This window comes from Python bivittatus, unplaced genomic scaffold (genome assembly GCF_059951505.1).
Source record: "Python bivittatus isolate LINGU-HERP-01145 unplaced genomic scaffold, Pbiv_v1 ctg000020_np1212, whole genome shotgun sequence".
NCBI classification, from domain to species: domain Eukaryota; kingdom Metazoa; phylum Chordata; class Lepidosauria; order Squamata; family Pythonidae; genus Python; species Python bivittatus.
In genome coordinates this window covers 107,661,687-107,683,091 of record NW_028277030.1, presented here as the reverse complement: position 1 = coordinate 107,683,091, position 21,405 = coordinate 107,661,687, and the positions used below count along the sequence as shown (strand labels likewise).

Below are 21,405 nucleotides of genomic sequence, written 5' to 3'. Positions count from 1 at the left end.
GCCTTGCAATTTCTGGTGTGCTTAGCAAAGCACTCTCTTTCAAATGTTTTGTGCAGTCCCAGTGTTTAGTCACCCAGCCACTGGATTTTTTCAAACTCAAGTTGCGAGAGATTATACCTTGGATCTAATACAGTGAAGCAAGTGACTTGACTTGCAACTTTTCCTCATAGGGCACAGGGCTGTATCTCTCAATAGAAAGAAATGTGGTAACCCGATTCACGGCTATGGGCTTGCAATTTGCTATGTAGCATCTTCTCAAAATTCACAATGGGAAAACAGTTCTGTGACCTCAGCCCCAAAGTGATTCAGTTTAAGAGGTGACTGATTGTAGATCTTATATGCTTAAGTCTGATAATTATAATTAATTATAATACCTACTTGGCTGTTTCTAGAAAAGGACCCAGAATTCAAATTTCTGTTGAACCCTGGTTTAGCTAACTGCTCATCCTAAGGAAGCATTTTTCCCTTTAAAGATTTTAAGCTCTGCAATAAGAGCTTAGCTTTTTCAAGGTAGCATGAAAGTACATGCTGATCATGCAATAATGATGGTTGATATATATATGATATATCAATATTTCCAGAAAATAAGGTGGGACTTTCACAGTGTAAGGAGAACACACACTTTCCTTCCGTCTCATAATGTTCTTTAGTGGCATCGTGTATTTCTCTTTTCCAGAGTAGTTCTACTCTGTGGCAGCATCCTCATCTTACTTGTCACAAAACTATGGGTCCTTTACTTTATCCCTTACATGAATTTCTAGGAATCAGCTGCTATCTTAAACTGCAGTAGGAAATTTGTAATCATTCAATTATTGCTGACTACAGTTTCCAACATGCATGATATTGCTGGGAGTTACAATTCAACTTTGGGCCTCTAACTTCTGTTGCCTTGGCAAAAGTGAAGACATTTGATTTAATTGAAGTAGTTGAACTTAAAGTTATGAGTAAATATGTTTAGATGATCTCAGAAGATAACAGGCAGTATCATGCAAATTACACCAGAAGCTAATATATTATAAACCTTCTGAGGTCAGCTAAAATATATGTTGATTTATACTATTTTTCAATTTTAGGTCTCTTAAATTGTACACTTTCACTCCATCTTTTCCCACTCTTTCCTTTGACAGAGAGAGCGGTTGAGAAACATTGAACGGATCTGCTTTCTTCTGAGAAAGGTAAAAATTAGATTGGTTTTGTTGAAGGCAACTGAGCCATCATATTCATATGAGTAGCAATAAATTCTCACTTTTTAAAAATAGTAATGTTATTATTACAATAAAAACTAATACAAACTAAAAAAAAATAAAAATAGGCGCTGAAAAGTAAAATAGAAAAAAATAGAAAAGAAAAAATAAGAATACAGTAAAGAAAAAGAAAATATATAAATTATTTCGCCTTTCATCACAAGTATAAACAATTTTAGTAACTTATCACCTTCTCAATACAACAAATGATCACTTCTTCCCATATCCCATCTCTTATCTATAAACAAATTCTTAAAAACCTCGTCATTTCAATCCTGATCAGCAAAAGTCTGTTACCAGAGATAACATATCTATTTTAACCTAGATCAAATAAACCAGTTTTATATTCTTTCCTTTTACTTTTTACAAACTTGATGTTTAGTCCCTTCAAAAAATGTCCTAAAACTTGATTTCTTTTCATTTTTTCTTTGTCCCTTCTCACAAAATTTTTCAAAGCTTTAACAAGTCTCTTTTGTAAATCCAATAAAGGAAGGTTATTTAGGTCACTCTCTTTGCTTGTTATTTGTATATCCCTTTTAATTATTAAGACATCAGCCAGTTTCTTTTGTATATCCAGTCTAGCATCTTTTTCCATATCATTCTTGTAGCTTGTCATTTTTAAATCCACTTTCATATCAGTCTCAGTCTTGTCTGGTAAAATTTGTTCCTCTTCTGTAACACCATTTAAACACAGTCTAACTATAGAGGCAGACACTCTTAAAATTAATTTCTGGGTCCATTGTTCAAAAATACCCTTCAGTATGTCAAATGTTAAAATATTTTGCTCCATTCTGTATTAGTAAGTCAAATTTAAGTGTTCTTCTCCTTTCATTGTAATCATTAGTTCCTTCTAGTTCTCTCTAGTGTCCAACCTCAAAGTCTCATTCTGTCTTTTTTTTTTAAGAATTCAAAACAAAAGCATTTTCCCTTAGGAAGGATTCTTTATAATTAATTCCAAAACCTTATTTTAAATTTGTCTGGAACCTTAGTCTGTTTGTAACTTTCTAAAATCAAAGTTTTAATCACCCTATTGCTGTTTATTCCAGAAAAAAATTCTTAAGTCCTTAAACTTGCATTTAAAACTTATTTCGCTAAGGATTGAAGGAAACTCACCTGGTGCTGTAAAACGTGTCAATCCAAAGGTTCCTAACAGCTGAAAAGCCGTTAACAAGCAATTTCTGAAAGTGATTAGAAAAGGAAGTATGTGATCCCAGTGTCCTTAAAGGTGCCCACTGTGGATTGAGCAAGATAACTATTCCCTTGTCTCCCAGAGCTCTAAACCCACCGGAGACCACTGAGATCATCCACTGTGAAAAACACTTGTGGGTGATCTCAGATCCTTTCCTTGTCCAGAGAGAAGAGCCAGTCTACTCTCTGGCTCTTCATTCTGCCATGGTTGCTGATTCCGCTTTTAGCGGAGCTGTCTTCAATTCACCATTTCTTCCCTGGAAGTCAGTAGCAATAAATTCTCAATGGTTACTCATTTTCTTGAGAAAGTGATAAATGGTAAAGAGAAAATTGACAGTATGATATTTGAAGAAAAGGAATGAACCTAATTAGAAGGGACTTCCATTCATTCAACAGTATCCAAAAAAGAAATGAACTTTTGAGAACATCATCCTGTTCAATCGAATCATCTCATTTTTTAAAGACAATTTATAACTTTTAGAAGCATAATTGGTGTCTGGCATACACACATATCTTTACACTTCTGTACTTATGATTGTGTAATGATCCTTGATAAATGGCACACCTTCTACATGCAGAAAAATTGGGACATAATGGAAGGGATAATAGATACATAATAGAATGTTACGCATGGTCTGAAGAAAATGGATAGAGGATTTTTTTCTTGTTTTGTCCTGTGGTTTTCAGTCATATAATGAAGTTGAACGGGAAAGCTGAGAAATTTTATTTTTACAAAATAAGGGGGTGCAAAAAGCCTTTTTTTTTTCTTGTTTGTGTAACTGGCTGAGCAGTAAATGGCTTTCTTTTCTTCTCTAGTGTGCTTTAATACCCATTTTTCTGTATGATTGGTTCATATAGCAACTTCATATGTTATAACTGCTTTGAAAAACAATGTAAGAATGCTCTTTCCCTTATTGAAAGTGTATTAGTATTCATCTTTACATATTGCTTGGACACATCTGGACACTGTTGGCCTACATGCCAATTTACTAATCTTGAACTGAGAAAAAATATGAAGTGTGGTGATTGGAAGAAATAGAGTATACCTAAGACATATAAAAATATACTTTTAAAAAATAAATTGGATTGTTAAAAAAAATCCTGGTTGGATTTTTTCTTATTCACATGTGTCTTGTCATAGATATGCTGGAAAGAAAATCCAGTACCTGGGCAAAAAGCATTTTGTATCCTTAGATTTGATTCCATTGTGACTGAATGAAAATAAGTGGTTTGTCCTCCATACTCATACTACTTCTCTTTGAGCACTTTATACATTGGAAACATTTTTTTTTTTACATTTAGAAACCACAAGAAAATATCATACTATATGCTTGCAAACCTTTCCCTGTACCACAAAATATATCCTTTCTTCAGATGTGTATTCTTTCTAGAGGATCCTTTAAAAGAAATTGTAAAAGCTTGGGTATATGAACACAATCGTGAGAATTTTTATAGGGTTTTACAGGATTTTCATAGTGTGTGTGGGGGGGGGGACTGTTCTTTTTTCATCTTGCCTCCTCTTGCTTGTGAGGAAATGAGGGGAGAAAGAAATGGTATAACATATATGAGCTTTAAAAATCAGGACAACTAGTAGATGGCAGAAAATAAATGCAGAAGACTCTTAATGCTTTGCCCCCTCTGAGATGTCCGCCTTGGGCACAGATCACTCTGCTTATGCCCCTTTATGGGGTCAATTTCTTGCTAATTGGAAGAATTGTGGAAGGGGCTGTTGGATTTAGATAAATCTGCTTTCGAGATGCTCTATTCTCTGCTTGGATGGATTGAAGGGGCTGAGATGCCCTGGCTGCATGGATGCTTTACCTCCATTATAAATAATGGCAGATTTTTCTGTCAGTATTAAATCAGTAGTGATAGTACCCATTTTTATGTCTTTGGTTTTTTTAGAATGTGTCTCCTTTAGCTTTATTCTTCATCGGTCAACTGGTATATACAAACATGCTCAACATCTTTTATATCCATTTAATCAACAGAGTAGGGTCTTGTTGGAGGGTCACAGTATGCTTGGTCATCTTTACAATTCTGTAGAATTCACTGTTTATTGAAGAAGAAGCATAGTGTCATAGTGGCTTATACCCTGCATGCAGAAAATCTGAGATTCAATTCCTAGCATTTTTACATTGGGCCTCGAGCTGCTGCTCATCCTTGTAGGTGGTACCAGTGATCACCTCAGTTCTGAGATGAAGGCAGAAGCTCTTCTGAAAGTAGTTTCACTGTTATTTGCTCAGCAACCTTCTGGTTTTAAGCTGTGACCCAATTTTTATAAAGCTAGCAACAGACAACGAACATTTTATTAATATATGTGTGATGCATGGAGATGTCTTGCTGACACCAGCCTTTAATTTCTTTTGAGTCTAAATATCCTTGCTTATAGCAGAAACAGCACATTTTGGCTAATTTTATACTGCAGAAACAACAGACTCAAAGGAATAAGGAATAACATACATTTCATAAACTCATTGGTTAATGCAGCTTGTCTTTGCAAATATGCTGATTTTTAGTGGAGATTTTTTGCTTTAGGAAGAAAGGAAAACAGGATAATTCAACAAGCAATTGAATGGGATTGTTTTTGCCTACTTAGCAATTCTGAGGCATTCATGGTTGGCAGCAGAGCTTTGGGAAGCAATTAGAACACAGCACTAATAAAACAAAAATTAGGACAGGTGCAGCTTTTAACAACTCCTGAAGGTATCTGACCTCATTATAATATGGCTCCTCATGCCACCTTGAGTAGTCAGATATCTGTGTGCCTAATTGCAAGACTTTAACATGGCTATTTTTTGTTTCCCTGACTCAAAGAATTATAGATTTGGAAAGGATCTTGGTGATCTTCTAGTCCATCCCAGACAAATGGCTGCCCCAATCTTTGCTTGAAAATCTCCAGTGAAGGAGCATTCATTACTCCAGGAGGAAGGCTGTTCCACTGTTTAATAGTTCTCATGATCAGGAAATTACTCCTTATTTCAAGTTTCCTCTCCCTCTCCCTCTCTCTCCCTCCCTCCCTCTCCCCCGCCCCCCGTAAAGCTTCCACAGTCATTCTTGTCATACCCTTAAATCCACATCCTCTGTTACCATGTCTTCCCTTAGCTTTCTCTTCTTTAGGCTAAACATCCCAATTTTTAAAAGTGTTCTTCATAGGAATTAGTTTCCAAGTCCCTCACCATCTTTATTGCTCTTTATTTGCACTCCAGTTCCTCAGCATTTTTCTTGTATTGTGGCAACCAAAAAGAATGAATAATTTGAAATAAGTGGACAAGTCTCTTGTAACTCTGGTACTTGGAACTCATTCAATGATACTGATCTTTGGCAAAAAATTGAGGAAGGACAAAATGAAGCATTTCTTCACAGCATACTTCTATAATTTGTTACTGAAAGCTTTGGCATAGACTGGTAACTTACATGGCTTTACAAAGGAACTAGCAAGTACAGAAAGAAGAATTCTATGGGTGTCAGATATTATAACAATTTCTTAACTTTCAGATTCAGATGCAGAGGCTCCCACAAGTAGTAATTGCTAGAAATCAGCAATGGGAGAAAGTTGTGGTTTCTTGTGCTTGTAGATTTCTCAGGATATATGGACATCATTGGTGGGATAATGAAGTAGACATAGATTTAGTACCATTCTTTTATCCGTAGACAAAGAACTATGAGTTAGTTTTATAGCTATAAGCAGAAACTGTAGTTCTGCCTCGATAAGTTCTATAAATCACTGTTGGTAACTGAGTTCAGCCTGCTTCTTAATTTAGAAAGAACTTAATGGGAATGATAAAACTTTACTGTCTAGACACCTTAGAGAGGAAGCTTTTCACTTCAGAAATCCAATCTCACTATTTGTATTGCTAACATTTGCTTAAGTGTTCAAGACTTCCTTTATTCATTACATTTATGTTAGATAGGACTAATAACATATTCTTAAGCATGCTTATTCAGAAATCAGGATCTGTAGAATTAAATGAGTCTTACTAGTTTTTAAATATATTTAGGATTGGGGCTTACTTAAACATTAAGCCAGCCCTGTCTGAGACTCTCAGAGAAAGAAATACATTTACAAACACACTGAAAATATGTGAAATATCCAAAATTAAAAGTTAAATCATCCTCTCCTGACATAACCCGTTTTACCCAAAGCTAACCCAAAGACAGAGATCTTCTGTCCTTTCTATAGAAAAACATTGGTTATGTGGACAAGTGAATAACCAGTTATCTCCTGAAGGATAAAACCTTTCAGTAAAAATAACCTTTTAGACTATGATTAACACATTTTAATAATCTTATGAAGTACTATATGCTTTTATAGACATGAGCAGTGACGCTGAGCAATGATAATTAGTCATCAGGTCTGCCATTTCTTCCCTGTCACTTAGTGATGGCAATTCCGGCAGTCCTGCTTGCCATCACTAAGTGAGGACCATGCGGATTGTTAAGTGAGGACCTCACACGATCACGACTTCCGACTTCCTGCCAGCTTCCCCATTGACTTTGTTTGTGGGAAACCAGCAGGGAATGTCAGAAATCCTGATCATGTGACTGCAGCTTGCTGCAATGTTGTAATTGCAGGTACATTGCGATAGCCAGAACTCCAAGGACCCGTCATAAGTCGCCCTCATTCAGTGCCATCATAATTTTGAATGGTCGCTGAACGAATGGTCGTAACCTGAGGACTACCTGTGTAGACCTTTTCTTTGTTGTTCTTTTACTAATCTTGAGAACCCTGAAAACCTAACAGTCTTTGCTACATCTTTGTGGATGATGGTATTTGGGCTGTAGAAGGATTGGTTACACTGCAATATATACTGTTCATACACTTACGGATTATTTTGGTTCTGGTCCTTTTTGCAAATTTGTTTACTGTGGTGGCAGGAAATTCTTAGAGATATGCGGTGAGGTAAATGCTTCTTTTTTGCCTTTTCAGATTGATGCACCCAGTTGTCTTGATATAACTGTTTTTCCAAAGTTAGAAAAAATTGTGTGCTTTTATTTTAATGTTGTGTTAGAAGACCACATTGCAGCCTGTTATGGCACATATTTCTGCATGCTGATGAGCCACAAGGACAATGCTTTAGGCTCAAAAGGAGAACCCAGTTGCTATATTAACTGTATCTGCTGTGATGCTGCATTCACATTAAAACCATAAGAGACTTCCTGGATCAATCCAAAGGCTGACCTTGCTGATTGGAATGGTCAAGCACAACCAATATAGGAGATCTTGTTACTCATACTCCAAAGAATTGATATTGGGAAATACATTGCTTCTGAAACTGGAGACAATATATTGCCATCATGACTAATAGTCATGGAAAGCCTTCTCTTCAAGGAATTGTTGATCTCAGGTTTTAGAATTTATTTATTTGCCTATGCAATGATACATTTCTTTGTATGTCACCTAAAAGTTTATTCTAAGCAGCTTATAATCATAACCAATAAGCATCTACAATCAACATAAAACATTGTGCTGACATTTAATCAAATCTGAAATGCACTATTTTATGTGGGGATCTCTGCAGAACAGCACAATTTGTACTGCTGCCTGAATTATAAGGAAGGGAACATTCTGAGTTTGGCTGTTGTTTCAAAGCAAATGGGCTGTAACTAAGAAGGTAATATTTGGGAGTTTGGCAGATTTTCCGATGGATGGATGGACAGAAAGACAGACAGATAAAAGTGGCAGAGACCTAAGCCATAGATGGCTTTATAGGTGATAACGAGGACCTTGAATTGAATGTGCAAACCAACCAGCACAGCTCCTGCAGCATAGGTGCACTCTGCTAAACCAGCTTCCACTGGTCAGCAGGCAGGCAGGCAGGCAGGCAGGCAGGCAGGCAGGCAGGCAGGCAGGCAGGCAGCTACATTCTGTGTCGGCCATAACTTCCAAGTCTTCTTCAAGGGCAGCCCCATATAGAGCAAACTGTAGTAGTCTAACCAAAAAATGACAAGGGCTAGTATTCTTGGAGAAAGAGTTGGAAACAAGCCTTTTATCATGAGGCTGTAGACTTCATTTCTAGCATCTTCAATTCTGACTGGCATTCAAAAGAAAGTTACTTTCCCTTTCCCTTCCCAAAGTAGCTAAATCAAATCAGCTCCCTCTGATGATGAGACTTCATTGGTATTACTTTGCTCAGCATTTGTCAGCACCATAGGGTAGACTAGATTAGCAAACCCACTCCATAGGAAGTCTAGAACTAAACTTTATTGAGATAGGCTACAGTCACAGCATCTTGCAAGTCTGCCTGTGTTTTCCCTTCCCTCCCTTTTATACCCCAGAGAATTGGGGGGAGTCAGCCTGAGTCCCTCTTTCATTCTCTCCCACCTGCCTGGGCTTAATGCATGCTTCTTTTGCTTCTGATGTTTTCCTAACAGCTTCTGGCTGCTTTCTCCAAGGTCATCTCCACGGCTCCCTACAGCATTTGTTTAGTACCCTGTTATTTTCTAGATGGTTCCTCCACCTTCTCCTGCAAGTATGATTTTTTTTTTTTTTAATTGCACAGGTATCAGAATAAAGTTGTGGTCACACCCCACCCCACCCATATTCTGTCCCTGCTTCTGGGAAAACTGAAATCTCTTTCTCATTTGCTCAACTATGTAATAGCTCTTAGGAGGGACACTTATATGACTGTTGAAAGGCTGTTGCACCACTATGCCATTGTGAATGGGGATAAGGATGAGGGTCCTTTTTCCTGCTGCATTATCATTAGCAAACTTATTTTGCTGCAACAACGAATCTTGCTATTGGTATATGATTTCATTGGAGTCATAAGTAATAGCCAAAAGTATGGATTGACCAAAAGGCTGAAAGGCCATTGCATAGTTTTTACAAGTGCTACTTAATAATAATGCTAGATTATTTATGGACAAGTTAAAAAGCATTAGTACCAGTACAGGTGCTTGTGGGAAAGCACCATACTTTATATCTGTTTTGCAAGAATGGTGTTTTATTTTCATTCCCTGGTATCTGTTCTTTAACCAATTACAGTAATGGTTGGTTAAGGAGTGAAAAGATGTTTACTCTTATCTCATGACTGTCAAGCTTGTTTACAATTCTTTGGTAAGAAACTTTGTCAAAAGCTTTGGAAAGGCCAAATAAGCAGGGTCATCTTTATCATGCAGTGCCTGCATCTTTGTGATTCCTCATTCCTAAATCCAAGATGACATGATTATCTCCATATTTTCCCCTGCTATCAGTAAAGAGGCACTTTTAAACATGGAACAAGGGCCAAATTTAAAGATGGTGCTAGGCATACATGGGTGGTTTTTTTCCCCTTCTGGTATCATTTTGATATTACTTCTGAATTGTCAGCTAGTAGCAAATAAGGATATTTGAAACTGTGACAGTAAAAAAATGTATTTTGACAATTTTACTTACCACAGCATAGGAGGAATCCTTACTTTGATAAATTCTGACAAAAGACATAATGAGAACAGAAAAAGGCCGTCTGCAGAGCTTTCCCATTGAGAGTGAGTAAGAGAGATGGAGTCTGTGAAGTTTGCCTGCTGTCATCATAGTGCAAATATGGGTTTCATGGTTTGCAGTCTGTCTTCTTTTCATATTTGAACCTTCCTTCTAAGACACTGCTGAATCTGTCTTGTGTGACAGGAAGAAAACATACAGAAGCCTTCTCCAGCAGGACAGTTAGTGCCAAAAATCTGACCCAAGAGGCGATAAAAGATTAATGATTAAGTAACACTTGTAAAAATGGCAATGACCTTTCAGGTGTTTGCTCAGTTCATACTTTAATAGCTTAAGCCTCCTATGAAATAATGCATGGATGCCAACATTTGTTGTTGCAGCAAAGAAAGAAATATGTTTAGGCCCTATTTAAGTCTTTTATGGTTAACTATGCAAGTCTTGTAACAGTTCTAAATTGTATGGCACCTTTTATTTCCCAAGTTTCAATAAAGCCAAATAAGAAGACTTGAGATGAGGCTTTTTAATTAACAGAGGTTTTATTGGCCAAGAAACTTCTGGATGGCTCAAGTCAACACCGTGGCAGGAGTGTTGCTCAGAACCACACCTTGCAAAGTGAGCAACAAAGATTTTATAGGCATATTCAGATGTATTCAGATAGTACATCCCCTCATAGCCATACAAGGGATTTTTGGGATGACCCTAAAGAGGTGAATCTAAGTTTAACTTCTTTCCTTCTGGTTACCAAGGGAATAGCACATGTTAACACATCCTTATCTCTTGTAGAATTGGGAGGCCCTCTTTCTTTGTTCCTCTTTGGAATTTCAAGGTTTCTTCCTGGCCCCAAGCTGATTTACAGCTTGCTTGGTTCAAAGACAGTTAGGCATCTAGTTAACTGCTTATTCGAAGACATCAGCAATCCACAAAGAGATAAGGGGGAGAAACTCTGTGCTCTCTTTACAAAGCACAAAGCAAGTTGTAAACCTTATAAGATAGAGTGCACTGTTACATGTATGTGAAACATATACATTATGTGAAAAATATATATACAGAATATAAAATCATATATTAAAATAATGCCCTTCAAAATGAAAAAAGTGAATGAACATTGAAGAAACTTTGCTATATAGAAGTTACATTTTTTTCCTGTAACAAGAAGTGAAATGTACCTTATGCTGGTTAGAGACTGAAATCCAGTAAATTTGATTGATTGATTAAAGTATTTAGTGACTCAGGTGGGTCACAATTCTAAGGTCTTTTAATCTTAAATAAAAAAGGCTTGCTTTACTTTCTGTTTTGTTTCCCATCCACTCCAGCAAGATTTGCTGCTGAATGAAGCAGTGGCGCAGCTGCCTATTCCAACTGGGCAATAGTCCTGGAAGAGAATATCCATTGGTTACAATGCAGTTTCATAACATAATGTATTTCTCATGGCTGTTCTTTGGAGAAAGATGTCAGCCTCCATGAGCTGTCTATCCACCCGCCCCCAAAAAATTCCCAAAAGTCTTCTAGAATTTCTATTACAATGTTGACTTGAACTTCAGAAATATTTTCTCCCTAACCTTCAAGGAATACTGAAAGACCTATATCAAACACTTTGCTCCAGCACAGCAAGCTAGTTAACACTCACTTTTGAATGTTTATGTAAACTCATGAATTCTAGAACAGACCACACATATATTGTGTGCTGCACTTCCATCTGCATCTGTAGTTAAACAGGAATAATATGTACTATAAGAGATTTATAGTAGCTGAATGCTTAATCAGTGATGGGCAAGAGCAATACAGTATAGTCAGCAGAATAGTGTGGTAACTTCTAAGCTGATAGAATGGTCTGTACTATTTCAGACTATGAGTGAGAAACTAGTAGCAGGGAACTTTTCTTCAGAAATTTAAACACCTACATAAGAAGATAGCTACCATACTAAAGGGGAGACATTTTTTAAAAGAATCTTTCCCTTACCCTATTGGGGAAGAACCTTCAAAGATGAACTTAATCTTTAAGCAGGTTCTTCAGCAAATTCTTCCCAGTTATTTTATAGATCATTGATTCATAAATTCAGGCCTCAATGTACAAATAGAGAACAAACAAACACAACAAAATAAAAAAAGGCATTAAAACAAGTCCAGTGTGGTTGAATATCATAAGAGGTTTGTTCTGGATCTTCCATGAAATTCTTGAATGCCCCATAATAGCCAGAATAATGCTGAGACAATTCCAGCACTGCAAATTATGATAGATAAGTTTCTGTTAAAAAAAAAAAAGTGGGGGACAGGGAAAAAAGAAAGGTCCTAGATGAGGTATTAAATAGAGCATCTCCCTGGAGTCTTGCAGATCCAGGTGTGAGACCCAAATTCTGATAGCAAGTCTCTTTCTTAATGATGGCCCAGAAAACATCCTTTCTTTTCTCCCTCCTCATAATCCCTCCTCCTTTTTTGAGTGTACATGTTGTTGCTTGGATTCACTTGCCCTAGAAATAGCTTGAGAACATTCACAGTAAGCTTTTTCTCTGTGTACTTTACAGCTAGAGGAGCAGCAGAAATGTTTTTAAAAAGTGAATTTGAAAGGTGATTGTTATTTTTTTTTTAATGCTGCTTTGGGAAAACAACAAATGTTCAGTAAACAACAGAACTTGGAGATGTTACTTAAAAAATCTGGTACTTGTGCTCAGTTTTATAAAATTGACTTATTTCATCTTTCTTCAGAAATATACTTGTGGGTTGTCTGTGGCTGTTTTCCTAATTTTTGTAGCTGTTGTTAGCATTTAAATAATCCTTAAATTTGTATCAAAAGAGAAATATAGAACAGATGGACATAAGATTGAGTAATATAATGATAAAGGAAATTCTTGTCAGTCTAGGTTTATCATTATCGTTTCCCAGAATATGAATGGAATTAAGGAAGTTATATGGAAAACAATGGAACTTAGTGTTAAGTAAAAAATAAAACTTTGATTAAAAAATGGAATAATACTTGTTTCTGAGTAGATGTATATGGTTATACTGCTGAAGCTCATCTTCCTAGTCAGGAAAGCTAGCAACCTATTTCTATTTAAATGAAAACAGCATCTTGGAAACTGATCTGTGAAAACAAATTCTGATATTTTCTTCTACTTTTAAACTATAGTAAGCCGCAACAGAGTCTGATTAGTCATCAGTTGTGATGAACTAGATATTCTTTGAAATACTTCCAGATGACATATGGTTCTGTGATATTTGCACTTGAACTTTAAATGCTACTAAGGTTCTTTGGCCATCTTGGATTCCATTTTTAGGCGCAGCTTAGAGTTTTTTGATTATGTGCTAATAATAATAATTTATATGCCACACGACTTCCAATGACTCAATTAATTGTCAAGTCTTAGCGATTGCATAGATTTTCTCCATATTGAACTTTCCCTAACCTGGTCCTTCAGCTCTTCCAACAGTGCATTCATCACTACTGTAACTGAGTCTATCCACCTTGCTGCTGGTCACCCTCTTCTCTGTCCTTCAACCTTTCCCAGCATTACAGCCTTCTCCAGAGAGCTAGGTTTTTGCATAATGTGTCCAAAGTAGGATAATTTGAGCCTAGACATTTGTGCCTCAAGCGAGAACTCTGGGTTGATTTGTTTAGTAATCCATTTGTTTGTTTTCTTGGCCATCCATGGTATTCTCAGGAGTCTTTTCCAACACCAAGGTTCAAAAGCATCAATACTCTTCCTATCTTGCTTCTTCAAAATCCAACTTTTGCTTCTATAGTGTATCACATGGAATACCATGGCTTGCACTATTCTGATCTTTGTAGGTATAGAAACATCATGACATTTGAATATCTTACTGATACATTAATCTTTAAAGCTCTGAGAGACTTGGGCTCAAACTACATAAATGATGACTACTTTCTGTATATTCCTACCTGAGATTTAAGACTATACTCTGAGGCATCTTCTTTTGAATGATCCCTGAATGAAGAATAATAGCTGGCTGAGAGCAAGGAGGCAGTATCAAATTTACAGAAGAATATATAACTAATACCAAACAGCTGAATAGATTTAATATGAGTTATTGACAAGAGATAGAGGAAATAAGCTGATAATAGCCAACAGAGTAGTAATCTGAATGTTCACTACCAGAAACTATACCCAAAGAAAAAGCCCATTAATAAAAGACTTATCTTCTCAAATAATGTGATTGATTTTAGGCACAAATAGATTAAATAATCACTTGCAAGTATAATAGATTAGAAAAATTTACATAGTCTGTGGCTCATTAAACATATTAAAGGTATTTTCAGGGAAGTCAAATCCTGTTTCCAACATGGTACCCTTCAGATGTGAAGGACTACAATTCCTTTCATTCTCAGTTGGCCATGACCATTGGACAGTAGGACAAATTCAGAGAAGGGACTATGGAGTCTACAGTCTATGCTAATCCTATTTTCTCCTCTCTGCAAGTTGTTAGATACCTTTTCTGTCCTCCCTTGAAGAGCTGAAAGTGATGCTTGTTGTACTGTCTCTCCAGTTTTATCTCCAAAACTGTTTCTTGTACTTTTGATTTCCTAAGTGTCTCCTAGGAAGATTCTTTGCATTTTCCTTTTTAAAGAAGGAACCCAAATGTAGCTTGGCATCAGCTTGCTGTCTCTCTAGCCCAATTAATACATTGTCAGCTGCGAACTGGGGGAAATATGCTGAGTTTCCTTTGCCTTTTGTTTTTCTTCCAAATAATCACCTATGAATTGGAGGCTGGACTGAAGGCTACCTTGCATTTTCAAATAATTTTAGAAATGGGTTAAGGTGCAAATGGCTGCAAACATCCTTGCTAAAAAGTATAGGTTTCTTAGGAGTTTACTTGAAGTATGAGAGGGGCTACTTGCCTGGAAATTTAATTCTTTTCGTAATGCCTAAATAGGCTGTTCCTTCCTTTCCCTCTCCAGTTAGAAAGTTTTCTGAGCACTTCATCTGTCTCCCTTGTTCACCTCTGAATCCGAATGATCTCAAGTAAGAAACAAAGTGAATTTCTTGTCATTTTAAAAATTTCTTAGAAAAGTTAAGTGACAGAACTGAATGAAGGGCAGAAGTTTTGTTTTTCAAGAGATGGTCCTTGGCTTTCAGAATTTAAAGGACTTATGAGAGAAAAAGATAAATGAACACTAGAATGCATTTGGGCTGCAAAAAAACAAACAGCTATTAGATGGCAGTAGAAAGCAAACTCTTTGCTGCCGTCTAGTTGCCCTCTAGATTTTTTTTAGCCCTAATTAAGAACTAAGACAACTGTTTCTTTATGATGAATAGATGTTTTATTCATAAATGCATTCCATGGCCATAGTATGTATTTTATATATTGAATTACCATTGCTGTGAATTACCACTATGATTGTCTAAGCCTGGAGTTCATCCACATTGATTTTTTTCATAATAAATATTGGGTTTTCGATGGATGGATAGATAGAATTCCTGGATTATTGTTTATTGAGATAAGTTATAAATGAAGATCTGCCTGATTCAGGCTGACCATGCAGTATTTCTTCATCTGTAATTATGTCTTATGATACTTAGTTTTGCTCCATTAATATTATTTTTACTTTCTTTCGTTTCAGCTTGTATATTATATATAATTAGGAAATATACGACTCATATATCCATCCAGCCTGTATCAATTTCACATGTCAGAAGTTTCTGCTTAATTCAATGACATTTTAAAATGCTGTTAATTTTGCATGTGTGACTTTCCCTAATACATGCAATTTCAGTAACATATTCTGTTAAATATGCTCAGCAAAAATTGGTATTATAATCTTTGCTTAACTATTTACAGTACTAAACTGCTTAGCCCAAGCAACCCAGAAGCAATTATAACAAAGCTTTGCAGCACTTCTTAGGGTAGCCTATGGTCTAGTTTGGCCTAAGAGAACTATCTTACATTTGTGTCACAGACACCTTTTGTGTTTTCTGTTTGTTCAATACAATTTGAATAGATTTTTAAGAAATTATTTGTATTTTTAAAAGGATCCTAGGGAGAAGGATTCTCTTACGTACAAAATAATTAAGAATCATAGAGGTAAAAATCACTTTCAAAACTTTAAGCTCTGCCTAGAAGACAAGAAGTCTTCTTTGGTAATGGGGCATTGTTGAATTACCATCGCAGCAATTTACCCCATATTCAGAAGTAGTTAATGTCTTTGTGATTTGTCCATGCAGAACTTACTTGCAACAGCACAGTATGACAAAAGCTCTAGTAAGGGGAGTCTATGCAATCTTGAAAATATCACCAGTAACTCTGGGAAAATATCAGATTTTCTTAATGCTTATGATACATGTTGTAAAAGGTACCTCTTCTATTGTTGGATATCCCAGATTTTTGTCAGTAATAGAGATGAGTACATTAGCATTTTATTCTATTATTTCTTTGTAGATGTGTTCTGAAGCATTCTAAGGTCTACTACATAGGGAGGAAGTTGCTACCATATGCACATCCCAGCTGGAAGCTTATTCCAATTCATTGCACACATCTAAAAATGCTGCTCCTTGCTTGTATCATCCTGTTCTCTTGCTTCCCCTTGTTTTCTCTAAACCCATCCTGCTTGTGCTCTATAGCTTGCAATTAACACCACTTAATAGCTGTTAAATAGGGTAATTGGCTGTTATCCTCACAGAGGTGTTCCTTCAGCAGCTGATATTTCTCAGTGAACCCAGGCTAACAGTCCTTGAGCTGTTAGAGGAACTTAAAGTGAAATTCAATTATTTCCTTGCTCTAAAAAGCAAGGGATCCTTTCTGACCTGTAAAGTTGGGGGTGAGGGCTAGGAAGGGGTGAATTAATTCTTTCCTTTCCTTTCCTTTCCTTTCCTTTCCTTTCCTTTCCTTTCCTTTCCTTTCCTTTCCTTTCCTTTCCTTTCCTTTCCTTTCCTTTCCTTTCCTTTCCTTTCCTACAGAACAAATCACAGCAGATCACAGATCTCTATAGAGCTTTCCAGCTCTTTCAAGCTTTCCAAAAAGAGAGAAGGACTTAATCGGCTTGTCCTTCTGTAGTTTTACCATATGTGAGTGGAAAAAATAGAAATGCCAGCTCAAAAAAAAAAAAAAGTGAAGTATCCTCCATAGATGATCTGAAGGAAGTTTTTGCGTTTTGTCTACTTATTGCATGTCAAATTATCATAATCATATATCATTCTTCAAAATAATTTTAATGAACAGGCCTGACCTGCAAAGACAATGTATATCCTGCCCACCATCTGTAGGCTCAGAGTTAGGTGTGGTGTTGGTGTTTGCTAGTGCCAGCCCTTTAAGGTAGGCAAGATCAAGAAACAAGCATGACAGAGATTCCAACAATGCTCTTTATTTTTATAGGGTAGAATAAGAGAATCTTGAAGGCCGGTTCAAGTTTCTCTCTCCCCATCTTATGCTAAACAAAGTCAAGGTGGGGTTTCTTTGAGTTTCTTTCTCATGCTTTCTTCTTTCTCAGGACTGAATAATCTTTTTCTCTTAGTTTCTTATCAGTTTTCAGCAACTCGTTTATTCATTGCAATATACACAAGATATATAAAAGCAGTATGAATGAATTGAAGAAGAGAGAAACTATTAGTATGTCTTCCACTGAGAATTCCTAAAAAGTTATTCCTGCGAGGGAAGAGGAAATAGCTAATCAGTCCTTATATAGTCCTTATATATCTGCTAGTATATTAGCAGATCAGCCATAAAAAGGATCTATGGAAAAGAATAAGACTAAGGATTCTTTGAGGGATATATTATTTTTCTTAAGGCTCAGAGAATTATCTAAGTGCCCATGTTGCAATGTTTTTGTTGTTCAGTCGTTAACTTGTGTATGGCTCTGTAAAATACCTTGACAGAGATTATCAAGGAAATTATCTCTGAGGTGAAATGTTCAGCATTTCAAGTTGTGGAGTACAAAGGGGGACCAATTTGTTACTCTAAAAATGAATATTTAGTTGATAGAGGCACTATCTTTGCTAAACAGAGAATATATTGCATTCCAGCTGAGGTCATCCATGTGGCTGAAGATCAGGTTTTAGAAAGCAAACCAGGAAAGCATACATGTACATATCATATATTAATATGTAATATATAAATAACCAGGTTGTGTAAATTATTTGTACAGTCACTGAAATAGTCCACTGAAACCAGCTGAACCTGAAAGTACCAGCAGCCATTTTGAAGGCCTTTGAAGGACATGGTGCCCTAACATTTCAAGCGACAGGTCCAGAAAATTTTGGTCCAAATGGTTCACACAACTCTAGGAAACACTTGCTTTTCAGTTGCTTTTCAGACGAGTGTGTATTGCTTGTTTGAGGTACACTTTAATTTTTCAGATTGGAGATAAAGTAACACAGAAATACAACACAAGGCAAAATGAGGTGGAAAAGAGACTTAATTGTTGGCAAAGATGAATTACCAATTCATTTGATAAGATGCAATTAAAAGTGGCTGCCATCTGCTTCATGCAAGGGTGCCCAGGCAAGGTTTTCAAATAACTGAAAAAAGGGTCAGTAATATTCTGACATCAGTATGTTGTGCACTCAGAGATAATGTCAAATCTTCTGTCTGTCCACTAATGTATGATATATATAGAATTGCTCTTTTGACTATCAGAGCTATTTTAAAGGAGCCGTCACTGGTGCTCATTAGAGAAGCCCCACACCATTAGGATGCAGTTCAGTAGGAATTCCTCAAACAGTATTTCAGGATGGATTTATATGTAAACATACATCAGCACAGAAAGACGATAAACCTAAAGCCACAGCAAGCCTGGCTTCATTTGCTCCTTATATAGACTTTTCAGTCAGGTTTTAGGCCGGGGCACAATACTGAGATAGTATTGATCGCACTTGTGGATTACCTCTGGTGGGCTTGGGCTGGGGATGATACATGTCTGCCTCTTCTTGATCTCTTAACAGCACTTCCAGACCAGCTCAGGAGGGGAGTTGGGGACGTGCGTGGTGGTTCTCCTCCTTCCTCCAGAGCTTCCATTTTATTTAACCCTTCTATTCAGGGTTGGCAGTGATGAAGAGCTCTAGCCCTAGGCCCTTGCTGCAAGGTGGGAGCAGGGGCACAGGGCTTGTTGCTCCCCCCACTCATATTTAACATCTACATGAAACTCTAGGTTCTTGTAGGCAGCATAGGTTTAGATATCATTAGTATGCTGATAATACCGAGTTAGATATCTCAATCTGGGATGAACAAAGCGATGCTGTCAAGGTTCTGTCTCAGTATTTTGAGTTTGTGGGAATCTGGATGGAGACAAACAGGCTTAGTCTCAACCCTGGCAAGGCCAAGCCACTGTGGATTTTGGGACTACCTCACTCCAGAGCCCTTCCATCATTAGTGCTTGATGGGATTGTACTTCCCCAGACAGAACTGATGCACAATTTGGGAGTCCTCCTACACTCCTTGTCTTTTGCTCAAAGAGCAGATGGCAGCCAAGGCTAGGAGGGCCTTTGTACAAATGCATTTTGTGCCAGTTGCACCTATTTCTGGATTGAAAGCTCCTACTTATAGTGATTTATGCCTTAGTTGCTTCTCATTTGGATTACTGCAATGTGTTCTACCTCTGAAAACAACTCAAAACCTACAGATGGTCTAGAAAATGGCAGCATGAGTAGTTATGGCCACACCTTGGTACACCACTAATGCAAGAGCTGTATTGGTTACCGGTGGACTTCCAGGTGCAGTTCAAGGTGCTGGTGGTCCTACATGGCATAAGGCCCACATGGCTCAAGGCCTGGGTATTTGAAGGATGGCCTATCTCCAATTATCTCTGCCTATCCTATGAGATCCCAAAGGGCTGGCATGCTCTGGTTCCCATCAATTAAACAGTGTCACCTGATGGGACCCAGAAGACATGCCTTCTCTGTCACAGCACCTGCGCCATGGAAGAGCATCTTCCCCCAAGATTTGGCTGGCCCCAACCCTGTTGGCTTTTAAGAAGGCCTTGAAGACCCCCTTTTTTTCCTCAGGTAATGTGCCAGGATGACATATGAACCTTCTGTAAATGAGTGTTGTGTTTTGTTCCTAATGCAGTGCACATCTTATTTGTTATTGGTACATTTATACTGTGTCATTTTTAACCCTGTTAGCTATCCAGAATTGCTTTGCAAGTTAGCAGTCAATAAAGTGAATGAATGAATGGATGAATGAATGAATGAATGAATGAACAAATAAATAAATAATATGCATTTATATATTTATAAAGACACACTCCATTCTCTCTCTCTCCATTCATTATAGTGGCCACGATGCAGAACACAGTGAATATATATAGGAGTTGCTCATCTTTCTATGTATGCATCAGATTTATCCAAAGCCTAAATTATAAGATGGAATGCAGTTAATTCAGAACAAACTTTAATTTACCAATAGAGGCACATTTGTGTACCTCAGGGTTGAAGCTCCATTTCAGATCTGTTATTCTGTAAATGACTGTGCCCTTCACCTAAGAAGGTCTCCACACCCCCACCCCATCCCACCCCCGCTTTTAGAAAAACATGAAGGAAAGAGAACTGAAGTATAGATTCTGCAAACAGCAATTCTCCCTCAAATCAGAGTGATCTTTAATCGATTGTGTCATCATTGGTTACTCTAGTCACAATATCTTGGGTTTGAGAGGTGTCCTTAGTTTTATCATCCACTGCACCCCAACAATCAGTGACCATGTTTACTGAACTTCTTTGGCAAGCTGGGTTGCCTTAGGAACATAATTTTATGAAAAAGCCTAGTGAGTTAATCCTTGTTTCTTCCACTTCAGTTTCTGACAATGAAGCAAAACACATTCATAATCTTGTATGATCTCCTGTCCTTTGTGTGAAGATTCTTTATTTGAAATTTGGCATTAATATTTACCATCATAGGGATTGTTATTATCGTACATCTCAGTACATTCTATCCCCAAACAACTTTTTTTTTTTTTACTCAGGTTTTAAAGGAGAATAGCTGAACTCTTACCTTGAATTCTATGAAATTTGGTCTGCTTCACCCTCTCCTTTCAGGCGATATGCCTGTACATTTTATTCTGACTGGAAAACAAGAACATTACTGCACTTTCAGTCTGACTATAGGAGAAAGAAACTTTGCTATTCTGAATCTCCACCAATCCTGGCCTTGAGTCATTCGGGTGATCTCCAGAATGCCCATTTCTGGAAAACAAAATATAAAAGTTCACTCAAAACTTTCACTTGGTAGGTGGAGCTCTGTTCAATCCATAGTCTCTGTATCTTCCTAAATCTTTCCCATGATTAAGGGCAAGTTTCTTTCAACTGCAGTTGAAATCTTCATAAGTGAGATATTAAATAAAACCAGAAGTTTCTGGTTTTCTAGCCAGATCAAATCAAGTACAGGTCCCTCCTCCCAGGTGTATACATGCTTAGGAACAATTCGCTTTCTAGGGCTATCAGTTCAATCATGTATCAAAACTGAAAGTGATGGGTGTCAGTTGCAAGTAAAGGTGAAACTTGAAAAATTAGAATATCGTGCAAATGTTCATTTATGTCAATAAGGCAACTCAAAAGGTGAAACCAATATATGAGATAGACGCATTACATGCAAAGCGAGATATGTCAAGCC

General features: G+C 37.1%; 1 protein-coding gene across 2 annotated transcripts in view; it reads left to right on the top strand.

Annotated features, from left to right (window-relative positions):
* Positions 1 to 21,405, top strand: part of CNIH3 (cornichon family AMPA receptor auxiliary protein 3) — a 74,924-nt gene that overhangs the window by 39,323 nt on the left and 14,196 nt on the right. The window contains exon 3 of one of the 2 annotated variants that reach the window (XM_007435074.2): positions 1,128 to 1,175. The exons of the other annotated variant lie outside the window; for it this stretch is intronic. Coding sequence (XP_007435136.1) covers positions 1,128 to 1,175 — 48 coding nt within the window. The remainder of the gene's footprint in view (positions 1 to 1,127; positions 1,176 to 21,405) is intronic. 2 annotated transcript variants of the gene reach the window in all.